A 19,014-nucleotide genomic window follows, 5' to 3' on the forward strand; every position below is an offset into this window, starting at 1 on the left:
GTCAAACAACATCCATCAACTCAAGAGCAGGATATTCATTTGTTTGGAAAGAGCCACCAACTCTGTAGACGCATCAATATTTTGAACATATGGCGTCTTGTTTCTAATTTGGTAGATGAGTGGGGGTATTTGTGGTCATTTAATTCACATTAAATCACTACATCACTAAAGTAACACACTTAACTAAGAATGGCCTCATGATCAGTCAAGAACTACAACAAACCCAAACATAACTGGTAAGTTTCAGTTCGGGCTGGTCAAACATGAACATTTTATGTGAGGTCATTGCAGTACATTTAGTAATTTCTTAGAACTCAATTAAACATGCAGTTGGATGCATTACATGAAAGTACCTCCAGGTGGCTGCATTGATTGTAAAATGTTTATTAAATGAACATATTTTTCTGATATTATATGGCAAATAACCAGAGATGTCAGTTTGCTAGTATGCAAAAAGTACAGACACGTTTATGTAACAGTTAAAAGTAATCGGCAAACCAGAATATGCTTATTGTTCCAGAAAAACTATCAATATGGTCTGAACATATTCCTTGTTCTTTAATGGAACAATCAATATATGTTGTAGATTAGGCTATATAATTATGTAAACCTTTCCAAAAATTAACAAACGCAAGAAATAAGAGATTAGAAGAACTTGGTTATTACCATGTTGCTGACAAAAATGGTGAAATCAAGCATGTGTGTGTATATATATATATATATGCACATACATACATATAAAAAAAATGTAATAGACAGACATAACATTTATAAAGAAAATTGATTACATGAATTTGTTTTGCACTTTTTTAAATTACAATCAAGCGTGTCAATCCTATTTCTTAAAATAATACATTTTAAATCAAATTATTTACACAATAGTAATCATTAGATGGTAATACTGTCTATCATTTAATTTAAAAATATTGTTTCAAAGCAGAATCTCACACTTTTATATAAAAGCACATTGTATAATGCAAAATTGAATAACCCATTTTTAATATTTGAACTTTTTTTTAGTAAAAATTTGCAAGATTCAAAGAACATATATCAGATATTTAAATTTATTGTGAAATCACAGAGTAACAGGTTGCAATGTTAAATCACACCATACAACAAGAAAAAGTTCAATTATCTTCAGTCCAGCACTGCATCCATGACATTTATAAAGACGTACGGTTGAACACCAAAATATAACCATATTGTACAGACTCAAACTTCAGCACCAAGGCACTCAAAGTATTTATTTTATCTGACACATGACAGGTTGACATCATGTGCACAATATAATAAGGATTTTACAATAAGAAGTCCACACCACTGTAGATTTTAGCGCTTTCCTTGCTTCATCTGAGGTTTACGTCCTTTGCCTTTGGGACCCTGACCCTTTCCCTTTCCACCAGCCTTTCCTTTCCCTTTACCAGACACATTTCCCTTACGTCCCTTCTTTCCAAGGCCTTTCTTGCTCTTTTGAGCCGAATCCACGTCCTCTTCTCTCATTTGCTTATTCACAGCTTTCGTGATGTTGAGCCGTGGCTTCTTACTGCCCATCACTTTCAGTAAATCCAGCTGTTTTTGCTTCTCACTACTAAAGTCACCAATAAGAGGCTGGAATTTTCTCTTTTTCCCAGTTTTTTTGGGCGTTTTCTCCTTGGGCAGGTTCTCCTGAAATTTACCAACAGAGGCTGTGGACATTTTGGCAACATTGACAGCTTGTGCCAGCTCTGCTTTAGACTGCTTAGGGGTGGGTGCGAGGCCCATTCCAGGCACCTTGATCTTCTGAGCTCTGGCGATGTTTTTGAGTCTGTTGTACTCATTCCTGGCCACTCTCTCTTTCTTGGCTTTATTCCTTTTTGCAAACTGGTCCTCGTTGGGATCTGCAGTATGTGGGACCTCTATCAACCATTCCTTGGTGTCGTCTTTGGCACGTTTATATCCCCATCGCCTCTTCCATTCCTTGTGAACTTCATCCCACACCAGGTTGGTCTTCTTTTTCTTCTGAATGCCCTTCAGTTTGGCAAACTGTTCCCATTTTGTTGGAGGCTTTGGTTTCGGTGCAGGCTTTTCTCTGGGTAATGGTGTGGTTGGGTCTGGTAGCTTGGCGACGATTACTTCTTCAACCTTTTCTGTTGGAAGTTTCCATAGCTCGTTAATGAGAAGTTGTGTGTTATCTCTCGCTAAAGAGCGTAGATAGTCTTCTCCTTTGTTGTCTTTAAATTCTCGAGTATCTATCCGGTTCTTGTCAAACGCAAGCAAATGACCCGGGTCAAATTCGAGGTCTAACTCTTTGTTTACTGTAATACTTCTTAGTTTTTCAGCCTCGTCTCTCTCTGCTTTAGCGAGCACGTCTTCTATGCTGCACGAAGCCATTTTGGTTCTAATGACACACAACGTGGTTTTCTCACATGTGCTGCTGCAAGCGGAAGGACTTCATTTCAAAATAAAAGACTTGAAAACTCACTTTTTCAAAACTTATTAAAATAAAAACAAAAACAAATTCATATATAAAATAAATGCAATCGTGTGTTGCACATAAAGGTTTAGAAAAATTAATTAATGTAATAATGCCTATTTATCATTGTGATAAATTAAAGTATTAAGACCTCGGAAGTTAGGAGAAGTACCGACAAAGTAGCAGGACGTCCCATCGGCTCTGTGGCGCAATGGATAGCGCATTGGACTTCTAGATTGAAGAATGGGGTCATTCAAAGGTTGTGGGTTCGAGTCCCACCAGAGTCGAATTTTGTGTTCAGAATCGATCAAATGGCCAAATGCAAGAAATTACCTTGAGTGTTCGGAGATATGATTCAACCAAACAAGATTCAATGATTCACTCCGAGAATGTGTGAATCGTATAGCTGAACCGAACATCTTCGTTTTATATTAAATCTTTTATATTTATCACTTCTATTTGAATTTGTTCAGATTATTTAGCGCATTTAGAAGAACAATACAATACAAACCACAGACGTAGTAAATATAGACGAATATGGTTACAGTTTAAAATAGGGATATGTTAACAACAACAAACATATACTGTAAATGTCATTTTCACAATAATTTAAAAGGGAAACGAATGAAAATTTGTTATTTAGTTCATGTTTTTAGCATTGTTTTATTGTCATGTGTGTGAAACTAATTGTGTTTCGTATTTGTGTGGTTATTAGTCAAATAACAATATGTTCTGTCTGGCTACTGTATGGGAAAAAAAATTAAATCTTGGGAAATAATTTCCCAAATTATATTAAAATGATACTAGAATTATTTCGTGGTATACAAAATACAAAAACTGAATCAGGGATTGTGTGAACGGATCACTGAACTAGTTCGATTGGACGGCTGCTGAGAACGTCATATCCGCTGCTCGAGTTTCCCCGGGAAGACACTTTGGCGCGGAATCTGTTGTTTTGGCTCGGCGCTTCTAAAGAAGGTTGAAATTCTACCTCAAACCAGGCACTAATTTATATTAATGGCTCCTGTATCAAATCCTGATAAAGACACGGACGGCGGAGATTGCGGTGAGCGTGTTTACGGTGCTTGGTGTTATTAGCTTGCTAATATTAGTGCTATTCGTTCAGACAGGCAGCTTATTGGATGCTTGTACTGACAGCGCGAATATAATATTAAATACAATAAACACATTTTCCTGTATATCCCTAAAATATACGTTTATGCAAATATATTTATGTGTGATATGCTTTTCTCGAGTAAATTTGACGCTTTAGCCTTTTTAAATCAAATTGACCATTAAATGTCAATGATTACTCTGTCAAATGTTACTCTTTCCTACCTGACACATAAATGCTTATACATATGGATGTTTAACTATTTCCTGTGTGTGATAGACTATGGTCTGCAGAATATCTTTTTACATTTGCATTAACATATTTTTAAAAAAAAAGTTTAGTAAAATTGTGCTTCTTTGACCATTTAAGTCACTGTTATAGTAATAACAACAGTAGAATCAGTGGTTTCTTGTTTGGGTTTTATTTTTTAAACGTGCACTCAGCTATTAGGATTTTTCACTAGTCCCACCAGAAAAATCTAAATCTAAATTGTATGTGCCAAGTTTTATATATTTATATTTTCATCCCTACTGTTTTCATATGATATCTCTTTAAATTAAAATTAAAACAATAATATGCATGATAATATTTATTTGATTAGTTTTTTTTTATTTTCAATAATAACCTAAAATTATACAGTGTATGATGTAACTCAGTGACCCCTTAGTGATTCTAAGACTATCACGTCATTCTCACATCATTTCACGTGTCAGTCTCGTCTTGACATTACAGTTTGCTATACAAAATGATTTATTCTTGTTACAGTTTGATTTTTTTCTTAACATTTCCTTGTTCTATAGATGCGTCCGAAACGTGTGGCATTGCCGCGTCACGTTCCAGGCGGGAGAAAAAAGAGAAAGTGGGACGCAAGTCCGCTTTAGAGCAACTTAAAAGAGCTAAGAAGGGAGAGAAGGTTAAATATGAGGTATGTTGAATGTCGGCTATTTGTACACGTCATCTGTGCTGTTCCAGTGTTTTGAGATTGTCTTGTGATTAGGTGGAGGAGTTCACCAGTGTGTATGAGGAGGTGGATGAAGAGCAGTACTCGAAAATGGTGCGGGAGAGACAGGATGATGATTGGATCATTGATGACGGTCAGTTAAACTTTCACACCTTTCTGCTAAACTCATTGTTTAAAAGTGTACCTGCTGAATGTCTGTTGTCTTTGTCAGATGGGACAGGCTATGTGGAGGATGGCAGAGAAATCTTTGATGAAGAATTGGATGATGACGCACTGGAGAAGGGCCCTAAAAGTGAGTGTTGGAAAACCAGTGCATTTTATTTTCCTTTTTTGCCGATTAGCAATACTAAGCATTGTTCTTTGTGTTCTCTTTACCATTTTATCATTGCTCCCTCTTAAACAGGCAAACAAGGTGGAAAGGGAGGTGATTCGAAAAAGAATGTGAAAAAAGTGTCTGTCAGTAAACCCAACAGCATTAAAAGCATGTTCATGAATAGCAATGTGAAGAAACCCGCTGAGGTAATTTGCCACTTTGTTCACAGTATGGTATATTTTTCCATGTAATTTACCTTTTATGTAACTATTTAATTCAAACATTAATTAAATGAACATGCACGTTAACATTTAAGGAGTAGTTCAACCAAGATGTAAAGTTCTGCCATTTGTAATGGAGGTCAAAGAGGTATAATTTTGTCTGTAGTTTGAATAGAATTGTCTTTTTCCCATGATTTGTATTGTAGAAACATGTGGATTTGTCTCAAGATGATCTGCTGGGAGATATTCTGCAGGACCTGCACTCTGAGGTGAATTTTTATGACCGTTTGTATTATTAGATAGCAGGGGTGTAACGATATATATCGTTAATTGATATATCCTGATATAAAAATGCGATATGATTTGCGATTTATAGAGTTTTTTTATCCAAGGCTCAACTTGCTATATAATAATTATAATTTAACCAAAAATGTAAATTCTGTCATCATGTAATCACCCTCATGTTGTTTCGTTTAACTTTTAAACACTAATGAAGATATTCTTTATAAAACCTGAGAGATTTCTGTTCCTCCATTTAAAGTCCATTCCTTTCAAACTTAAAAGATCCAACAAATGTCATAAAGGCATCGTAAAAATAACTAATCGAGTGTCTAATTCAAATCCAAGTCTTCTGAAGAGACACGATGGCTTTATATGATGAACAGATTTACCACGACGCACATACTGTAGTAAACCCGGATGTTCAAATGAGTGCGTGACGCACAAAAACAACATGAGAGTGAGTAAATGCAGAATTAAAATTTTTGGCTGAGCTAAACATTTACAGTTTGGGAATAGTCATCTTGACACGCTTTCTTGTGATTAGAACTGTGACTGATTGCATTGATCATCTGAAGCACACGCGCTGCCGGAATGACACTCCTCGAAGTCAAAGCCCAAACATCATTTAAAGCGGCACTCCTCATAGTGAAAGCGCAAACATAATTTAAATCACCAGATCATATTTAGTTTAAGTAGTATGATTATTCGAAGCATTTTAGATGGTTTATTCTTATATGTATAGTGCATTAATAGCAGGAGAGGTGGGAAATAGCGAGCACCGGGAGAGAATGCTGCCTGCATTGAAAGCGTGAGTAATGCGTGAGGGGAAAAAATGAAAGTTTACGGCGTTTCAGTGACATTACTACATTAAACAACTATATATAAATGTTGAATATAATGATGCAATGGGGGAATATTATTCCAGATAATAATACAATAATAATAATAATAATAAAAAAACCTCTTTATTTTGGCTTAAAATATCGCGATACGTATCGTGAGTTCAGTATTGTGATTTATATCGAATCGTGACACGAGTGTATCGTTACACCCCTATTAGTTAGCTGTCTACTTTTAATACAGACATCCTGTAGGTGCTTTTAGTCTACTATGTTCATACTACAGTATGTCAGTCATTGCAGCATTATGACCTTATGATCATTTGAATGTTTCACAGAAGTCAGTTGTGCTCACTCCACCCCCAATCATTACTCTGAAGAAGAAGAAAACACTGGGATCCCCTATGAATCCATTTTCAGTCAAACCACAGGTGCCAAAGGTATTTATCCCTTGTTCAAAATTGTAAAACATTGTGATTTTTTGTGCGAGACTGAAGATGCATACGTTGGTTTGCTGTCAGTTGTGTACCATTTTTCTCCACTAAATAGTTGTACTGATTTACACTTGTTCAGTAAAAAAAAAAATGCAGATGCATTAAAGTGATCAAAAGTGACGGTAAAGACATCTATAATGTTACAAAAGGTTTATATTTCATACAAAGTCTCACGGTATCACAGTTTCCACAAAAATATTAAGCAGCACAACTGTTTTCAATAATAAGAATAAATTAATAATAATTTAATGTGATTTAATAATAATTTGTAATATTAAATGTTTCTTAAGCACCAAATCAGCATATTAGAATGATTTCTGAAGGATCATGTGACACTGAAGACTGGAGTAATGATGCTGAAAATTCAGCTTTGCCATCACAAGGAAAAATAAATGTGTGTGTGTGTATATATATAAATAAATAAAAATAATAATATCCACTATCACTGTTTTACTGTATTTTTGATCAAATAAATGTAGCTTTGATTTAAAAAAAAAAAAAATCTTACTGACCCCAAACTTTTGAATAGTAATGTACATAGATTACACTTTGGAGATTCGGTAAAGTGTTATAATTAGTCTCTATTCAAACTATTTGTCCATCTCTCAGGAGTCACCTGAAGTCAAAGTGTCAAAGCCCAGACCTGTGGTGACACGGGTTCCTGCAGCTGAACCTTCACGTAGGTCTTCTGCTCATATTCAACCTAGTAAACCAGCAACCACACAGATAAAGGAGCCCAAGACAGAGGAGCCTGAAGGTATATCTGACCTCCTTCATTCCCTCAATCTTTGCGTGCAATGTCTTGAAAATATGTTGCTTTTAATTGTTGATTGTAAACTTGTAGAAGATGCCATTGAGTTTGATGAGATGGACTTTGATGAGCCTATGGAAGCAGAGATCCTGGAGGAGGAACCAGTGAAAATGAAGGCAGAGCCTGAGACCAAACCCACCGTTAAAGTGGAGCCCAAGACTGAGCCACAGGATGAGATGTTAATGTATGTCTGCAACACACAGGCTATGAATTAATGCAGTATACTCTACTAAGGATCAGAGAGCAGAGAAGACTCTGCCATAACTTTCATGTTTGCTCTCCTCAGATCCGGGCTGGTTGGTGGCATGGGCTGGGAGAAGATGGAGGAGGGGGAACCAATCGAGACTCCTGTGGAAGTGCAGGTGGACTCAAGCCAACTCCCGCTGTTGGAGGGACCTGATGGAGATATGGTTTTCCGCTTTTACTGGTTGGATGCTTTTGAAGACCAGTACAGCCAACCTGGTGAGCGTCTGCTCCTCCATGATTTTGCATAATGCATGTGTATACAAATCCTAAATTCTAATGGTTTTAGGTCTTTTCTATGAGTCGTAATTCATGATTGTATAATCAAATGCTTCAAATGACCAATTTGAATGTTTTCTTTGCTATTCCTACATAACTGCAATGATTTGATGTTCATAAAAGGTGTTTCTGTAAATTTCTCTTGTGTTTTTCTGTGAAGGTGTGGTGTACATGTTTGGAAAGGTCTGGATTGAGTCAGCTAAAGCACATGTCAGCTGTTGTGTTGCTGTTAGGAACATCGAGAGGACAATGTATCTCCTTCCCAGAGAACGTGTAAGACTCCTCTTATTTAGTTGACATGCAGATACAAAAATGTGCATCTTCAATTCATATTTTTGTGTTAATGTGATTTTAGAAAGTGAATCTGGCAACCGGCGAAGAGACAGACAGTGCAGTAGGAATGATGGACGTGTACCAAGAGTTCAACAGCCTCTCTGAGAAGTTCAAAATCATGAAGTTTAAGTCCAAGGTAATTGCTGCTATCCATCATTTCTGCTTTCTGTGCCTAGGAAACTTCAAAAATACATTTATAATAGGGCTGCACGATATGAGGAAAAGCTGCGATGTGCGATAACATTGTTTAATATTGCGATGACGATATGACTTGCGATAAATATTCAAATGTGAATGTTAGCTATACTGTTCCCATGTCTTAGTGCTTTAAAGTCCCTGTAAAGTCAAAACTAAACATGTGTTCTGAGTTCCTCACACCACAGATAAATGTGTTATTAACCACCCAGCCAAATTTGAATCATAAAAAAATCCGGGAAGTACATAAAATAGCTTATCAAAAACCTGAAAAAATGAGCAGCATTCTCTGCTCTCAAACGCTGGGGGTGTGTCCGCTGTCGGCGCCGAAACCACGCCCACTCGCGGGAAAGCGGCAGTAGCACACAAGACAACACTCACTGATCACGAGCGTCTATGATCACGACGCACCAGATGTCGGCGGGACGGGAGGATGAAGGCCTGGGCGGGGGATAGTCGGTTCTGCAGCGGATTATCAGTGAATCCCAGTTGTCTCCGGTGAAAGTATGTAAAACGATCCGGTGTAAAGTCACTGCAGAGGCAGGTGTCGGTGATGATCCTCAGCTCTCCATCAAGGTTGCTGTTCACAAAATTAATCCACCTCTTCATCGTTTTTGTTTTGTAAGCTGTTATGTAAGTTGTTGACTATAGTAACTAACAGTACTAACAGTAACTCGCGATCGAACTGATGCGAATGTGCTCTAGTTATGATCGTGTTAGGGGAGGAGCCAGGCTCGGTGGCTCCAGTGCGTCATCGAGCCACCGTTTTAGCCCCGCCCAGAAAATCCTGAACACAGCAACGGTGAAAAAACTGTTTAACGGTCTAACTTCTGAATTTAGTACTTCATAGTTCACAGTCTTTGTAATGTGTTTCAGCAATACATTTCTAACATTTATAATGTGTTTAGAAACAAATCTCAGAATTGCCTTTACAGGGACTTTAAGGTCGTGTTCAGTGTTGGGCAGTAACGGAATACATGTACCGGCATTACGTATTCAGAATACATATTATGAGTAACTGTATTCCGTTACAGTTGCAATTTAAATAGTTCAAGAGTTCAAGAGTTCAAGAGTTTTATTTATTTGTCACATACACAGTTATATACACAATATACAACTGGCAGTGAAATGTAAACAGGTCCGCTCCATGGACAGTGCAAATAACAGTTACAAGAAATTAAAATAGAAATAGAATAAAATTAGAATAAAAAGTATTAACATAAGTAGAATTATAAATAAATCAAGTAAAAGATAAAAATAGGAAATAAGATAAAAATAAAAATATAAAAATTAAAATATAAAAATATAAAAAAATAAGTGGATATGATAAGTGAGCAACTGTAGACTTAGAAATAAGTGGTTAACATAAATATATATATATGTATATATAAAGAAGTATAATGTGCAAGGTTTATTACAGGTTGTTACGCAGTAACAATAGGAAAGTAAAGTGCAGTGCAATGGCAGTATGTGGATGTTAATGTTTAAACTGGATGTTTATGTGTGTGCGGGGGTGAAGTGAAGTCACGTGACTGAGTTCAGGAGTCTGATGGCCTGGGGGAAGAAACTCCTCCTGAGTCTTTCAGTCTTTGCCATCAGGCTACGGAAGCGCTTACCAGATGGCAGCAGGGTGAAGTGAGAGTTTGCAGGGTGATTAATGTCTCTGATGATTTTGGTAGCTCTACCTCTGCAGCGTTTGGTGTAGATGTCCTGCAGAGACGGGAGAGCTGAGCCTGAGATGCGCTCGGATAAGCGCACCACTCTTTGCAGGGCTTTGGAATCGTGACTGGTGCTGTTGATATTTAGAATACAGTACATTGTTGAAATCAATGGATAACATTAACGATATTTCTCTGTTTCATGAGTTTATTTACTCTCTAAATAAATTAAGGCAACTCGATGCATTTCTCAGAAGCGCCAAAATGAAAACGAAAAAATGCACGGTTTGCGTGATCAGTCACAATGGAGTCGGAAGAGGAGCAGCGGGAGCTAGAGGTAGAGATGGAGCCAGAACAACAGCCAGGGCAAGAAAGCGTTTCGATCTTGGAAATTCAAAAAGCATTTCATATTAAAGAAAGAGAAGGGAGAACGAAATATAACACTGCAGTATAACGTGCAGTGGCGCGGTGGTTGGGGGTGGCGGCTACGCACGCACGCCTATATTTTTTTAAATAGCCTATATTATATATATATAAATTCGTTAGGCTATATATTCGTTAAATATATTATTAGTTTATATATATACACCTATTATTATATATACCTATTATTATATACCTCAATTAAATAGCCTACATTTTGAAAAAAAAAAATATAAGGCTCAAACATGCGTGTTGATTTTAGTAGCCTACTTCCGTCAGTGAAACAACATACTACAGCCTGTAAAACATTTAAATAAATATCTGTAAATAATCGAAATATAAATATAAGTTAAATATTAGTTAAAGAAAAAATTTGTTTATATTTCCCCACAGAAGTGCGTCTTATGCCTTATCCCTTGCGCTGAAAGGGATGACACGAGCAGGAAAGAAGCATCGTTTTCTAATATCTTCAAGTTTTCTCCTGATGTTACAAAACTTATAGGCTACTTGTAGTAAAATGTGAAGGACGAAATTATCTTCCGCAGGGTCAAGAACGTAGGCTTTGTTTGAATATGTGCTGTGAGAGAAAGCGAAACTAAAAATCTCCGACGTGAATGAAATACGCTATACACAAAAACCTGACCAAGTCTAATAGCAAGAACAAACTGTGTTAAATAAAGTAAAGTTTGAAGTAAAATGTATCTGTAATACTCCTTTTTCTATTGTACCACAGTAGGCTAAATGATGCGAATAGCCTACTCCAAAATAAATCAAACAAGGAAGAAACGTTTAATCCCCTGTGAGAGACGTAAATGAGGATTTGGGAAAATAAATAAGAGATTCCATGTCCAGTAGAATAAAATGGAGTAAACCTATTGTTAAATTCGTGGAAAATCGTGTGACCAGATCGCAAAACGCAAGCAAACTTAAATTTGGCTCACCACACAAAGCTTCCTCTCTCGTTCGGCATAAATCCATATGTTTCCATGGCTGTGATGTAACATTTAATTGCGAACCTATTATTTATTTTGTAAATAAAGCTTTAGTGCTTCACTCGTGTCATACTATTCACGTAAAAAAGCTTCACATACACAAAAAAAAAAGTGTTTTGGCCGACCACTGCCGGTGCTCCTGCTTAGTTGACGTGCAACTTTCCATTCTCCTATGCGCTGATTTACCAGCCCAAGAGCCGATGGCCCCGTTTGACGTTAGCTAAATATTTTATAATATATGTTTAGTAAGCAGGATTTGATGGCCGCATTCCTTCACTTATAAAATGCAATTCAATGTGGAAGTAATCCAAGTATTCAGAATACGTTACTTAGATTGGCGCATGTAAACTGTTTTCCCTTATTCATCGTGTCAGGCTGTCTGTTGCGATGTGTTCATCGCGCGAGTTCATATCGCGATGACGATGAAAATTCGATGTATCGTTCAGCCCTAATTTATAAAATGTGCTTCCCCTGTTCCAACAGCCGGTGACCAAGAATTATGCTTTTGAGATCCCAGATATCCCTTCACAGAGCGAGTACCTTGAAGTCAAATACTCTGTGAGTAGACGTCTCTCACTTGTACTCTCAAAATAGTCATGGCAATTTTATAGAGACTTCCTGGAAGTCTGAAGTTTCCTGACTTCCTGGAGTTTGAAGTGTTTTTTTTGTAATGTGCACATCCTTTTTTCTGTAGGCTGAGCTTCCTTCATTGCCATCTGAGCTGAAGGGCTCAACATTTTCCCATGTGTTTGGCACCAACACCACCAGTTTGGAACACTTCCTTCTTAATAGGAAGATCCGGGGACCTTGCTGGCTTGATGTGAAGACCCCTCGTAAGATTTAGTCTCTCTTGTAAAACATACCATTTCTCTAGATTTCCTACACAAATGAGCATTCAGTAACACTTGATAGTTGTCCACATATTTCAATCATACTGTTTCTCTTGCCATCACCCCTAGAGTTGAGCAATCAGCCTATTAGCTGGTCTAAGGTAGAGGCTGTTGCACAGAAGAGTGACCTGATCTCAGTAGTTAAAGACCTGCCACCTCCTCCTCTGGTCGTCATGTCCATAAGCCTCAAGACTGTGCAGAACCCAAAGACCCACCAGAATGAGGTAAAATCTGTGTCTGATCCCTTTGACACTGGAGATTCAGAATAACAGAACATTAAATCATACCCATTAGGTCATAGCTCAGTTGCATTTGTATGACTTTAAAGTAGTTTATCACTACTTCTTGTGTCTTACCTTGTGCAGATTGTTTCCCTCGCTGCCCTCATTCATCATAAATTTTCTCTGGACAAAGCTCCACCACGTCCCCCTTTCCAGACCCATTTCTGTGGTAAGTTCCTCCACTCTGCATCTTGATAGCTTGAGCTCGTGAGAGTAATGTCCGAAACAAAACTTGGATGTTCCAATGAACATCCAAATGTATTTTTCAACCCTTATAATGCATTGGATCATTTGAGCCAGAAGAGATTTCTGCATTCATACATCTAAGACTTAGATTGCTCTAGTGTTGTCACGATACTGGAATTTCTAACTTCGATATGATACCTAAAAAAGTATCGATATTCGAAACCATTTTCGATACCACGGGGAAAAACGCTGCATATACTCTCAAACAAATATTTTTAATACAATTTATTTTTTTGTCCGTCTATTGAAAGTCTAGGCAATTAAAAATGTATTCTGAAGGGATAACTTTATATGATAAAGCTTTTAAGCTTTTTCTCATATATAAACGTTGATCAATTACCATTTAAGTAAGAGATTGTTTGTCTTTTTGTAGTTTGAATAATAAATAACTGCTGTCCCTTTAAGACCTGACGCACGCATGGATAAATACTGTTCCTGTTACACATTCTTCCTGAACTGGTTATGACTGTTTACGTTAATACTCACCATCAAGATGGGCATTGAGGCATTTTTTGTGTGTATTTGACCATAATAAGCGGGAAAAAGGAGCTCATTTTTGCACTTGTATGTCAGAGGCGCCTTTATTACGGTATGTGTGTGCCCTTCAGATGAGAGTGCGCAATCTGCGGGAATGAGTAGAATTAACGTTATGCGCAATACCGTGCGAAATTCAGACCGGTCACGCCAATACTAACACGCTGTCATGAAGAAAAATCCAGCAGAACACGCGTGTTCGCCGTGTTCAGAGGGTTAACCGGACTGAATGAGAGGAGGCGGGTGCGTGTCAACTCGCTGTCGGTCGGAGAGGGGAGGAGAGCGTGCAGCTGGTATCGATACTGTGGAAAATGAGTATCGTATCGTTTCAGATATTTCAGTATCATTACAAATCAAAATATCGATATTATTGAAAACACTAGATTGCTCTTAAAAATAAATTAAAATACACTTCCTCTTTTCCATATCTCTCACACTTTTAGTACTGAATTTTGTTGTTAAACATGAATATGCATGCATGAACATATATAAAGAGGAAACAAATGAATGTGACATTAAATAAACTTAAAAAAAAATTACAACCCAAAGCAGTGACCAAATATGTTCATTTGAAAAAGGAAATGAGGTTTGACAACTTTGCCGCCACCTATTGATAAACCATTGAAGCATGAAAATGTTAATTTTTTATCATAAAAGTGAAAGTTTATTAAGTAAAATTAATAGTTTTTATTTCAAAACATTCTAGAATAATAGGTGTTGTTTTTGTCAGAATATGTAGGTTTCATAAGTTTGTCTGTTTTTGAGCAGTCATGAGTTATAAGTTCAGAGAAATATAAATAAATATTGGTAAATACTGGTAATTCTCATGTTTTATACATTTCATATAAAAATGTATTTAAATAAAATCTTATATTGATGATGTTTTATTTCTTGCATTATACTCTCTTTGCTATATTTAATGTTTCATTTAAAAATTGAAAGAGTTTCTCAATTATTTAAGTCAAGAGTAGTAATTACTTGGTAACATGCAAAGCTTTGAAATCAGGGCTCGACATGAAGCCTGTTCACGTGCTTGAACAGCACGTAAATCTGTCATTCTCTTGTCCGAGTAAAAAAATGCGCTTGTCCGTTTTTTTTGTTGTTGTTTTTTTTGTAATTATAATTTATTCTGAAGCAATATTCTTACCATTGTTCACTCAGCTTTGATATATTTAAATCTGCATATTTGTGATATTTTTACCTTTTTATAGGGCACCCCCCCCCCCCCAATCATGTTAAATATAGGCTATGCTTCAGCTTTCATTTTATATTCTTAAAGGGGTGATACACTGAGAAATCAACTTTCCCTTGAGCCTTTGATATATAAAAGTTAATTGTGATATAAGAAAATCCTGTACGTTTCAGAGCTGAAAACTTCCTTGTTAGTCAAAGAAAAGCTTCTATTGACACCAGGCCATTGGGAAGACATTGCACGCATGTTCATTTCACCGGATTCGTTTGTAAATATACATGAATGCATGAAGCTAATCACTAATGTGAGTAAAAATGTTTTATATGTGATAGTATTGCATTGTTTCAGATCAAATACAATGTTACATTGTGTACATGTCTAACTAAACATAACTTACCACTGTCACAGGGCATGTGTTTTCCAGACGGGCTACCAATACATATCCTCATAAATAGTGAAAAAACATTCCTTTCTTGATGTGCATTCACTCTCTTGACTTGATGTTTTAAGGAAAAATACAATCGGGGGAAGTTTTGATTATGCTGTCTGCAACGTTGGAGGCGCGTATATCCACCGATGGGGTGGGCCACGTAATATAAAATTAAATTCATATTAATTGCTGCTGGATGAGAGATAAATCATTGTGTTTGTTCCGGTTGCCGTTTGTCACACACTTTCAAAACAATGCCTCACGCATACTCATGTGGGAGCCGAAGCTCATTAAATATGCAAAGCTTATCCAATCCTAGCCGTGGGCATTTACTTCAGGTCTTCAGTGCGGCACGCCCATCAAAACCCAGCGTTTCTTGAGTGAGGCTCAAAACCATGGCAGAAAATAGCCTATTACTTATTCATTATGGTGTTTTTGAATGTAAAAACCACGCAAACGTCACAAGTAGACCTCGGACAACAGTATATATATAATATATATTTAAAAAAAAAAGCCAGTTCATGACACCTTTAAATTTGATCAGTAAATTAAATTAGAATAAGACACTATATGGCTGTTACCAATCAATCTTTGATTAAACCGATTTATTCAAAACGCTGAATCATTCATTAACACTGTTGCTGTGAGATGCGTTATGATTCTGCTTTGCTGTGAAAAACGGTCAATATTAAATGTATCTAAAATGTAAGTGACTTAATGTTAATTAATTGTTTATGGAACTCTCATATGAAATCAGTGTCACATTTTAAATCATGATGGTATTCAGGAAAACAGCACTCTTGGTCGTGTGGTGTTTCTTAACTGTATCATATGTTATAAATATAAAAACTCCACATTTCAAATTGTTACTGCAGTATGTTAACTGAGTTTCTCTGTGTAAGCAGAGCTCATTTGTTACGATTTCTCTTCGAGAGGCTGCACGAGCGTCAACAGCGCAACCTTGTTACCGTCTGTTCATTTTATATTATCCACTATCGATCGCCGCTTACACTAAATTAATGTAGAATCATTAAAAAAAATCCACTTGTCGCGGACAATGTTAATGTTGAGCCCTGAAAAAGCTTGCATGTTTAATCATTAATGAGAAGTTATTCATCAGATACAATGTTTTATTTAATATATACCAGGTCAAAACTGACCCAAAATCTGAAAATACCTGCAGGGTTTTTATGTGTTTTAAAGTTTTAAATTAAAGAGTTTCCTATATTAATAGTCTTTTTTTAAAAATCAAGGCTTGTTTCAGCATGTATAACTAATAATTTTTTTGTTGCAGTGGTGAGCAAGCCCAACGACTGTATCTTCCCATATGATTTTAAAGATGCGGTCAGGAAAAAGGTAATTTTTCTTATCTCCCAGATGAAGTTTGCTTTATTTTGGATTTATACATGAGATGATAATGTGTTCAATAAAACCTGTTGATTTTACTCAGAACGGGATAGTGGAGATTGCCGGTACAGAGCGTGCACTTTTGGGCTTCTTCTTGGCCAAGATGCACAAGATTGATCCGGATGTCTTGGTGGTGAGTTTAAATGCGTGCTGTAAGCTTGTCTGCTACATTGCTGATCCATTTTATTTATTTATATATTGATCACATCTTCCTTCTGATGCTGTAGGGTCATGACATCTTTGGTTTTGACCTTGAAGTGCTCCTGCAGAGGATCAGTGTGTGCAAAGTGCCTCACTGGTCAAAGATCGGCCGTCTAAGAAGAGTCAACATGCCCAAACTGGGGGTGAGAAGACTTCTTTGTCTTGAAGTCATATCAGATTATGATTTTGTCTAGTAAGCAACGTTTTAATCCATTTGTGCATGTTGCTTATCTCAGGGTCGCAGTGGATTTGCTGAGAAGAGCGCCACTTGTGGACGCCTGGTCTGTGATGTCGAGATCTCTGCCAAAGAGCTGATCAGGTGTAAGAGTTATCACCTGACTGAGCTGGCTGCCCAGATCTTAAAGACAGAGAGGGTTGTGGTGCCACCAGAGAACATCAGGAACTTCTACAGGTCAGCTGCCACCTGTGCAGTCGCATTTGAGTCCTTCCGTCATGAGAATATTTCCTGTTATTGCAGCAGTGTTTTAATTTTTCTTTCTCTACTTTTTCAATAGTGATTCCCCGCACTTACTCTACCTTTTGGAGCTCACCTGGATGGATGCTAAGCTGATTTTGCAAATTATGTGCGAGCTGAACGTGCTGCCTCTGGCAATGCAGATCACTAACATTGCCGGTAACGTCATGGTAAGATACCTTTATAAATAATACCACTTTTTACTACACCTATGGTAATCACATTTTAGCATGTTGTTTCTTATTTCGGTGCACGCGTGTAACGTTACTGAACGGTTTCCGGGTGCAATCTTTAACAGTTCACAGTCGGCTTGTTTCAAGCGTGGAACACACTTCAATCCGAGTTCCCACACAAACGTATTAAGTATTCAGTCCATTTTATCACGAAATTCAAACGATAAATGCTGTTTTGACACTCTATGTGGCGTGACTGGTCACTGATCACAGTTGCGCGTGAGCGCGATCATCTGTGAAGGCGATCGATCATCTCTTACTAAAGAATAAACATGAATGACCATCTGAAGGTATGCTGAGGATACATTACTACTTACTGTCATGTATATATGTGGTGTAATCGCTCAATCAGTGTTTCAACAGCGGAAAGACGTCAATATAACTGCTTGTAAACTAAATGTCATGTAACGTTAGCATCACATTTACCTTAGGCAGTCATTGTGTCTACAGAATTTTATTCACTAGAGAAATCAACTCATTCACTAAATATATGCTCTATATTAGCCTATATATTCATTATATTCTACTTAACCTGTTAGTGATGTCTTGATTATTTCATGCATGTTAAATAAACCTGTCATGAAAATGACAGACACTGTATATAAATTATTATATTTCAACAACGAATTGGAGAAAAAAACTATTTTATAATTAGATTTAGAAGTTAATGCAAAAACTACCTTATGTGAAGTTTACATGTTTGCATACAATGTGTTTTAAGTGTTGATTATTATACCTACAAATAAATAGCAGCTGAATTTAGGCTAATAGTTTGGGCTCTGTTGTTAACCTTTAATATTAATGTACAAGTAAGGGCTCCCTATATAATTTACAGAAATATCTTAAATAAACTTTGACATAATTTAATTCATTCAAGGACACACTTTTTTTCTTCTTCAGTAAACCACTGTTAAATATAAAAAATAAAATAAAAAGTAAATTTGCAAAACTGCTGTACCGAACCGTGATTTCAAAACCGAGGTACGTACTGAACCGTCAGTTTTGTGTACCGTTACACCCCTACTGTCAGTCTTTTATTTTTTTGTGTCATGCGTCACAACACTTCCTTGAGTTCCAGGCGTTTCCGTATTGTAAATAAAATAATTTTTTTAAATATTAAATGTGTCATTCTCTTTAAAGGGTAACAAAACCCTAAACCAACTTTTTTTAGTTAATGATCGGTAATACTGGGGCTTTATAAATGCTGTTCATTGATTCGAGTAAATGTTTTGACATTTTAGTATAAAGTGTTTTAATTCTATAAAATATGGTGTAAAACCGCCAAAGTGCTGCCCTCTTAAGGTTGAACGGTGGCTACTGCAGTTGAATTTTCCTATTGGACGTTGTGGTACATCGTGACGTAGGATGGTACCTCCAACGGCTCACTACCCGCGCCCCTGGCACGAGCTCACCACGCCCTCAGAAATGTTTCCCCCAATCACATGAGGAGAACGGCTTCACTCCAGTATGAACTGTCATATTACATGAAGTAGAAACATTATGAATGAAACTGAC

General features: G+C 36.8%; 2 protein-coding genes across 2 annotated transcripts in view; one reads left to right on the forward strand and one right to left on the reverse strand.

The window, feature by feature from the left end:
* Positions 1-371: 371 nt before the first annotated feature.
* rrs1 (ribosome biogenesis regulator 1 homolog) lies at positions 372-2,373 on the reverse strand. The gene has a single exon (XM_079806037.1). It carries the CDS (start codon positions 2,368-2,370, stop codon positions 1,330-1,332), a length of 1,041 nt encoding a protein of 346 aa, XP_079662163.1. The 5' UTR covers positions 2,371-2,373; the 3' UTR covers positions 372-1,329.
* Positions 2,374-3,366: 993 nt separating this feature from the next.
* Positions 3,367-19,014, forward strand: part of pola1 (polymerase (DNA directed), alpha 1) — a 76,173-nt gene continuing 60,525 nt past the window's right edge. The window contains exons 1-21 of the mRNA XM_079805637.1: positions 3,367-3,518; positions 4,367-4,491; positions 4,564-4,660; positions 4,739-4,819; positions 4,931-5,046; positions 5,268-5,330; positions 6,521-6,622; positions 7,286-7,433; positions 7,521-7,671; positions 7,774-7,949; positions 8,170-8,282; positions 8,365-8,478; positions 12,094-12,168; positions 12,305-12,443; positions 12,570-12,724; positions 12,866-12,950; positions 16,478-16,539; positions 16,634-16,723; positions 16,818-16,934; positions 17,028-17,203; positions 17,307-17,436. Coding sequence (XP_079661763.1) covers positions 3,470-3,518; positions 4,367-4,491; positions 4,564-4,660; positions 4,739-4,819; positions 4,931-5,046; positions 5,268-5,330; positions 6,521-6,622; positions 7,286-7,433; positions 7,521-7,671; positions 7,774-7,949; positions 8,170-8,282; positions 8,365-8,478; positions 12,094-12,168; positions 12,305-12,443; positions 12,570-12,724; positions 12,866-12,950; positions 16,478-16,539; positions 16,634-16,723; positions 16,818-16,934; positions 17,028-17,203; positions 17,307-17,436 — 2,364 coding nt within the window. The 5' untranslated portion in view covers positions 3,367-3,469. The remainder of the gene's footprint in view (positions 3,519-4,366; positions 4,492-4,563; positions 4,661-4,738; positions 4,820-4,930; positions 5,047-5,267; positions 5,331-6,520; positions 6,623-7,285; positions 7,434-7,520; positions 7,672-7,773; positions 7,950-8,169; positions 8,283-8,364; positions 8,479-12,093; positions 12,169-12,304; positions 12,444-12,569; positions 12,725-12,865; positions 12,951-16,477; positions 16,540-16,633; positions 16,724-16,817; positions 16,935-17,027; positions 17,204-17,306; positions 17,437-19,014) is intronic.

This window comes from Gobio gobio (assembly GCF_949357685.1).
Source record: "Gobio gobio genome assembly, chromosome: 23".
Lineage (NCBI taxonomy): Eukaryota > Metazoa > Chordata > Actinopteri > Cypriniformes > Gobionidae > Gobio > Gobio gobio.

Excerpts from the sequence above, each read along its gene's own strand:
- rrs1 (XM_079806037.1), bottom strand. The coding sequence starts at position 2,370 with ATGGCTTCGTGCAGCATAGAAGACGTGCTCGCTAAAGCAGAGAGAGAC.